General features: G+C 42.3%; 1 protein-coding gene across 1 annotated transcript; it reads right to left on the reverse strand.

Annotated features, from left to right (window-relative positions):
* Window positions 1-3,914: 3,914 nt before the first annotated feature.
* Window positions 3,915-8,176, reverse strand: CCN3 (cellular communication network factor 3; the record flags this gene model as incomplete). The annotated part of the gene is made up of 3 exons (XM_009635985.2): window positions 3,915-4,211; window positions 6,037-6,245; window positions 8,011-8,176. Coding segments are annotated over 3 exons (672 nt in total), but the record flags the coding sequence as incomplete, so codon positions are not given.
* Between the last annotated feature and the right edge of the window lie 2 nt (window positions 8,177-8,178).

Raw genomic sequence — 8,178 nt, forward strand, 5'->3', positions numbered from 1 at the left:
TGGGTTTATGTCTCTTCGAAAATATCATAAATTAAACTCCTGCTTTTGGAGGGGAAAACCCACAAACTTAACAGTGGTGGATGATCTCAAGGTACCAGGGGGTCGTGGGTTCACGTCCCAGATAAGCTCTTCAATTTGCCCGCAAAGAGGAGGCTACCTATTGAAGAGCTTCCCCCTGGTGCCTGTGCTTTGCTTGGGAGATCCAATAAAAGGAAAACATGAGGAATTATGTGAAAATTTAGATAACATGAAGGGAAAGCAGAGGGATAGAGGAGAAGCAATGCAACAATGATAAGCTGATGCACAAATATAAATGACTTCGGGTGTGAAAGGAGTAGACAAACTGTCAAAATGATTGAGTGAACCATTTTGCTTCTTATAAAATTAGTGGCTGATTGCATTCCTCTCTAATTCCACCTGGCTCAGGATTAGCTGGGTTTTATTAATCCAAAGACTGTTTAAATTTTTCCAGACAGACAAATGCTACGTTGCTTGGTAGTTGATGCATCTCTTGCAAATCAAGATGCATGCAATTTGCAAGATGATCCTGAGAAACACTCAATAGCTTGCATCATATTAGAAAAGCATTGTACAAACCAACCTAATTCTTGGGGAGGCACATATAGAGATGTGGAATGAAAGTAGTTTTAAATAATCCTTCTTCCCTCTCTCCTAGTTTCCATCCTGCTCCTTAACCACTCCTAAGCCACCTAGAGGAGTCCTGGCCTCATGCTCTCCAGCACTTGGCATTCACCAGCACATAACATTGCTGGGGTGCAAAACCAGAAAGAACTTTACAAACTCTGTACATTAGACGGACACGGACCTGTTGGAGTGGGTCCAGAGGAGGCCACAGAGATGTTCAGAGGGCTGGAACACCTCTCCTATGAGGAAAGGCTGAGAGAGTTGGGCTTGCTCAGCCTGGAGACGAGAAGGCTCCAGGGAGACCTTACTGAAGCCTTTCAATACTTAAAGGGGACTTATAAGAAAGACGGGAACAAACTTTTAGCAGTGTCTGTTGCAATAGGACAAGGGGTAAGGGTTTTAAATTAAGAGAGGGTAGATTCAGACTAGATGTAAGGAAGAATTTTTTACGAGGGTAGTGAAACACTGGACCAGGTTGCCCAGAGAGGTGGTAGATGCCCCATCCCTGGAAACATTCACAGTGAGGTTGGATGGGGCTCTGAGCAACCTGATCGAGTTGAAGATGTCCCTGCTCACAGCAGGGGAGTTGAGTTAGATGGCCTTTAAAGGTCCCTGTCGTGGTTTAACCCGGCTGGCAACTCAGCACCACGCAGCCGCTCGCTCACTCCCCCCTCCCTCAGTGGGATGGGGGAGAGAATCGGAAAGAAAATAAAAGGTTAGAGCCGAGGGCTGAGATAAAGACAGTTTAATAAGAGAAAATAATAATAATAATAATAATGAGGATGATAACAGAATATACAGAATATACAAAACGAATGAGGCACAATGCAATTGCTCACCACCCACCGACCGATGCCCAGCCCGTCCCGAGCCGCGAGCAGTCCCCGAGCCGCGAGCAGTCTCCCCGCGACCGACCGACCGAACTAACCGCCCCCCCCCAAGCATGACGTTATATGGTATGGAATAGCTCTTTGGTCAGTTTGGGTTAGCTGTGCTAGCTGTGCTGTACTCCCAGCTTGTTATGCACCTGGGCAAGCAGGAGAAGCTCAAAAAGTCCTTGAGTAGTCTGAGCACTACTTGGCAACAGCTGAAAACATCAGTGTGTTATCAACATTCTTCTGGTACTAAATCCAAAACACAGCACTATGCTAGCTACTATGAAGAAAATTAGCTCTATCCCAGCCGAAACCAGGACAGTCCCTTCCAGCCCAATCCATTCTGTGATTCTATGATTAGGAATTAATCAGTGCAGGGGCAGGAAGTGTGCATGCATGCACGAGTACATATGTGCTTGATGAGGGACAAGACTAATCTCGTTCCAGCTGTTTGAACAGCATAAAGCAGGCAGGGGGGTGTTGGTAACAATAGCAGTGACGACAAAGAAATTTATCATTGGCACAGTTAGTGGGGAAAGCCATGCAAGAGTCCAGGTGAGGACCCAAGATCTAACCTTAACTGAGCCAGTATGGGTTTTAGCACCAGGGCCTCATACTTTCAAGGATGACTTAGAAGTTATTAAAAAACTTCAGCTGCTGATGCTTGCACACAGTTAACTTTATTTCAGGCTTCATTGGCTAAACAGGGCATTTAGATGTCTACACGTAGACACCAAATTTATGAGACTTAACCTAGAGCTGAATTCCACTCTGTGCATATCTCAGGAATTGCCAAACTGGAGGTTGCTAGCTCTTCCACAGGAGGACGACGCTAGGCCAAATATGCTGAGATTTGGCCTTCTACCTTTATTTCTCACAAGCTAGCTGTTTCCTACCATGTTGATTAGAGAATGGTTGTGGCATAAGTACTGCTCTGGTACCTCTGACAGAGAGAGCCACACACCAAGCTAAGCTTGGGCCCACAGCCTAGGCAGCTGAATGCCTGCACGATTATGCTTTTGGCCTGTTTACACAATCCTGTTACATACGTGATTTAACATATGCAAAACTGCCATCCTCAGGCTCTATATTCCTTGGGGATGTTGCCATACAGTATCTAGCACAAGGAGGGTCACAAGCTGCTTTTATGAGGCAAAAATACTGCAAGACACAATTCAATACTTCATTAGTACTTCAGACCCAACCCCAAACTCCAGATCCCATAATTATTCTTCCCCATCACCACTGTTTCAGGGCACACCGCACCCAAACCTAACTTTACTTACATCATCCTATCTCTCAGGCTAACTTACTCTGAAAGAAACCTCACAAATTATTCATCCTTCCCTGCACCAAGACACTGCATACCTGTTAGGGCAGCGATTAGGATGAGGTACACTAAGAACATCACAAGATAGGGTCTACTGATTTTAGGAGTCTGCAGACCCTTTTTTTTCCTTCCCATTGCTTTTAGCTGTTAAAAGTTGGTAGTTTAAGAGAAACAACTTTAGGAAAAAGTATTTTGAATCACATAAAGTTTATTTACTTAGTAAAGTTATATTACAATATATACAGTTTCTATTTACATATACACCTTTCTAAGAAATGAAGCACCATATGATACAGTTAGTATTTTAGAGGAATTTACAGAAAATTTATTTTTGCACCCAAATTGTTATATCTACAGATTGGTTAGAACCAAGTTCTCCTAAGCCACTGACTTCAGTGGGTTTGGGATTAGACTGCTAGTGAAGTTACCAAAGAGAAATTTAATTGCTGTCAGCTACCAATCTGCTATGCTTCAGGATAAGAGATCTTAGCTATGTAATTTCAGGGGCTACGTGCAAACTTAATCCTCAGAGAAAGTCAGAGGTGCAGATAGAAGGTATTTTATAAGACGCAAGAATGCAACACTTTCCTCAGTAAGATTTTTACTGTCATCAGAAACAGTTTCATTAGACTGCTTAAGTGTTTATACTCATTATGCAAAGTGAAGTTAAGAACCTGGAAGCTTATGTGATATGGTATCATGCATTCTCCAGGGAATCCATTTACTCTTAAAGAGCCCAGTCTTACAACTACTGAAGCTTGTGGCATGATCCCCTTAACTCAAGGAGAAAGACTAGCTGTTCGCTTTGTAATCTTTTTGCCACCGTCAAGAAAAAAAGAAGGCTCTGTCCAAGGTACAAAATTTCCTTCAAGTGAATAAAAGACATTTGGAAGAGGAAAATGTAAAATGAGGTATTTAATAAACTACAGGGGAAAAAAAAAAGCGCCTAGACGGTTTTGAAAACATCTTAGATATTTTACATATGCAGTTGTTACATTCACCTGATTGTGGGTCAAGTTTTGTATAAACTATTTATACCTTTTGCGTTACCTAATTTCTGCTTTTCATATTTTTGCTTCACTAGATGTTGGATCTAATGGCTGGAAGAAAGCATTGTTACTCTGAGGACAGTTATTATGACAGACACAGGTGTTGATCAACATCATTGGCTTTTTTAGGCCTTTGCCCTGAGGACAGCGGAACTCAACTTGAATTGTTTTAGTGTTGTGTGGGGTACAGCATCGCCCATCATTGCAGAGGCCACAATAACGAGGTTTGTATGTCTGCACACTGGTGCAGTTCTTGTATTCAAAACGAACAGCTTTCAGGGACTTCGTTGTTCGGACACATTTCTTCCCTTTCTAAGAGAAATATGAAGAGACATTAGATACATCATTGCATAAGACAGAAAGCAGTTAAAAATTGATATGCAAGGATAGAGGTCTACTTTGAAAACTTAAATTTGTTTTCTTTGTTCAACATCAGTAAGACCCTGCAGCTACTTCAGCAGTTACTTACAGGTAATTCCTGCAAGATCTGCCCACTGACACCAGTGTGTTATTGGGCCAGTAATGAGGGACAAATAATTAAAGATCACTCTTGTAATCTGAAACAAGCCAAACCAAAATTCATTATGAAACTGTACTGGAAAACTTCCCAAGCTAGTCTAGTTCCATCACAGAATCAGGAAGCCAAATGAGCAAGTTACAGGACTAGATTCAGGGGAAAAAAAAGAGGGTTAAAATGAACCTTAAAAGTCATTGCCAGTTCTTGCAAGCCAAGGCAGAATCAGCTTTCTCCATGTTATTCTTAACAGATGTTTGTCTAACTTATTCTTAGAAATCTTCAGAGAGACTCCACATCTGCCCCAGACAGTCCTAACAGTTCACTATTCTTACTGCTAGGAAGGTTTTCACTCATGTCTTACTTTTTATGCAGTCTAAACTCACCATTTCTTCCTGTATCCCCCATGGAGTCAAACAGGCTGCGATCTCGGAACACAGTTATGAGAACGCATCTCTGTTCTCTTGCATTCAGAAAAAGTTCAGTTCAATCAATTTTTCCCTAGCAGAACATGTTTTCTAGACCTTTGATCATTCTTGTTAGTCTCCCCAACTCTTCCCAAATGTTTCATTTCCTTTTCAAAACAGAGTATTCAGCAAAGGCCTTAGCAATGCTTTCCAACAACCAGAACATTACATAAAGTGACAGTCCTTTTACCTAGCTACATGTTATTCTCCCTGACAGGAACACTTGTATAATGTGTTAGAAGCAGCAAAAAAGTCAGCTCCCTTAGATACACACTTACTGCACCTGAAGTGTCAGTGTTGGATTTGCTTTTGGAAAAAGCATCATAAGGATTAAAATAAGGCTTAATTTCCTCAAGCAGATTTTGCAGGTTTTCACACATTTTTCTACAGTTCCAGATGCTCAACAGACTAGAAATTTAACATGCCCACCTGTATGATTGGAGCAGCTCTGAAGTATACATACAGGTAGTACAATTGCATTTGTGGGAGACGTTAGACTGCATGAGCTGCCAAAATAGTCCGCATGTGCAATACATCTGATCTATTTGGGATGGCTCAAATTATCACAGAATCATAGAATCACAGAATGGTTTGGGCTGGAAGGCACCTTTAAAGGTCATGTACTACAAGCCCCCTGTAATGAGCCGGGATATCTTCAACTCAATCAGGTTGCTCAGAGCCCTGTCCAACCTCACCTTGAATGTTTCCAGGGATGGGGCATCTTTTAATTTAAACCCCTTACCCCTTGTACTATCACTACAGGCCCTACTAAAAAGTCTGTCTCCATCTTTCTTATAAGCCCCCTTTAAGTATTGAAAGGCCGTGATATGGTTTCCCTGGAGCCTTCTCTTCTCCAGGCTCAACACCCCCAGCTCTCTCAGCCTGTCCTTGTAGGAGAGGTGCTCCAGCCCTCAGATCATCTTTGTGGCCCTCTGGACCTGCCTCAACAGGTCCATGTCTTTCCTGTGCTGAGGGCAGGACAAATCTGCTGAGCAAACACAGCAAATCTAAAGCCTACCAAAACCATCAGGCTTGCTACCCATATGCTAAAAGGTGTACTTATATACACTTGCATCTGGAGCATTCTAGACCATAATACTGCAACCTTGGAATTACAGCTGAAGAGACTGCTCTCCTGTCACTCTTTACAGCCTACCTTATCAGACGGCTCTTCATTTTCACAAGGTCTTATCATGCAAAGCCGTGTCTGCTTCACCATCTCACACTGTTGATTTCTGTTGGTAACACGGGTGGAAAAGCCCATTCCACAGCTTTTGGAACAAGCACTCCATTCTGTTGTCTGCTCAATACAATTGGCACTTGAATCCGACACATCGATCCCGAGCGTAGCCTCTTGTCTGTAGGCTGGAGACAAAACCTCCCAGAACGTTATTACAAGAAAAACTCATGTGAAAACACAGTATCTAAGTGAGCTCTACCACATCTGGGAAGAAACATGTGAGACAGAAAAGAGGTCCAAAATCCATGCTTTTGACAGAATTTAGGAATTGTAACAGCTCCCTTTTTAGGAGCCCTGGATAGAAATTTCCTACATCCAAAAATAACAGAAAGGTGTGTATCAGTGTAACCAGCAAAGCATTTAGATTCAGTCCACTCAAATCCACAGCTGGAGGAATTATTGCCATTTTTTAAAAAATCTGTTCTAAAGCTAAGTCATAAAAATATTTATATTAGATTTGAATTGAGAGAGGCTGAATGATTTATCTAGACTCATAAACAGCATGGAAGTAAAGCCCTTTACTCTGAGGATCATAAAGTCACCCGATCTTGTCAATTATTGACAGCTTATAGCCAGGGTGATGGCGGGGAGGGAGGAAGGAAGTAATTTCCAGGAGTTATCACAGCTACTCAAAGGCATAGCCAACTCTGATCATTGTCCTGCCCTCATGGCAGTGTTAAGCTGTATTATGCAAAAATTGCTCACTGTATTGTTTGTTTAATCAGTTATCACAGGAGTAAACAGAATGAGGCAACACGACTGAGCCGTCAGTCACAGCTCTTGCTGTTAAGCTCCTCCACAACAGCATTTTTCATGGTAAAGCTCCAAAAGAGGTGGCCTCCCAAGAGGGATGGCCATTGCTAGGAAGAATGCAGATAATCCGTCTGTAGGCATTTTACGGATTAGGCTGTCACTGTCAGACAAATCAAAGGAAAGGAAAGATAGTAGAAAGGTGGCAAGCTGCTTGTTTATACCTTACGTGCCCTACAACTGACACTTCATAGCACTCTGAAAAGTTATTCGAGCTTTTCTTCCCTGACCCTTCCTTACTTGTTTTTCAAATGGATTAGCTGAGCTTCAGCATAACTAACTGCTTAAGACCACAAAGAGCAGTGACTGGAAGAGAATGCGGTGCCCTCAACTCTCAGTAAAAGTAGTTTATTACTCATGTTGAACTAATAGTCTAATTTAAAGGGGATGGAGACATAGTTCAGTAAGAAAACAGGAAGAAAATATTATGTAGCTTTTTTCAATTACAAAAGTACTTTATGAGTTCTGTGTTTTGGAATGGGATTTTTTTTTTTCAGATCCACTCACTGTGTTTATAACCACTGCTTCTCCAAGTACTTTGTAATGTTTTTAATGCCAACAATAATGATGAGAGCTCTAGCACAGACAGGCAGGAATTTGTTGGCATTTTAGCTACCACTCTGACCATTTGTAATAGCCGGGGAATTCAGGGGGAAAAAAAGTCTCTTGTAGACTAAGCTGTTATAATAGTATTTATGATGTAACAACATATTCTTGCAGAGCAACTAGCAAGACTGCAGCTTTGATTTTTTTTTTTTTTGGTGGGGGGGGGGGAATTATGAGCTTGCCCCTGTTTTATTCCAGATAAACAGCAATTTTAGAATTGGAAACTAACTCAGGTTAACTACCTTCTAAAACTGCTATGCACATTCATCCTCTGAGCATCTCCTCTTTTACCTGTCGAGCTCTGGCTTTATTCAGAACCACTGGTATACTTACTAGCGACTCTAGATGAGAAAAAAAGATCAGAAAAAAATGACCGCACAAAGCAATGTGTCTTAGCTTTGGCAACCCCATGGGCATTTCCAGTACGGTATCACCTCCTCCTCACAATGACTGTGACAGTTTTAGTTTCCTCACCGGCCATAGCAAAACCTCCCAAAATCACTTCGTCCTTAGGGTCGCAGATCCACTTCTCACAGCACTCTCCGGGGACTTCGATTTTCCTGGGGAACGGGCAGTCGGGGCCGGGGAGCAGCAGGTCCAGGTTGCAGCGGGGCAGACAGCCGATCTGTCCGTCTCGGCAGG

The sequence above is a fragment of the Egretta garzetta genome, unplaced genomic scaffold, assembly GCF_000687185.1.
Source record: "Egretta garzetta isolate BGI_Z169 unplaced genomic scaffold, ASM68718v1 scaffold13, whole genome shotgun sequence".
Classification (NCBI taxonomy): Eukaryota; Metazoa; Chordata; class Aves; order Pelecaniformes; family Ardeidae; genus Egretta; species Egretta garzetta.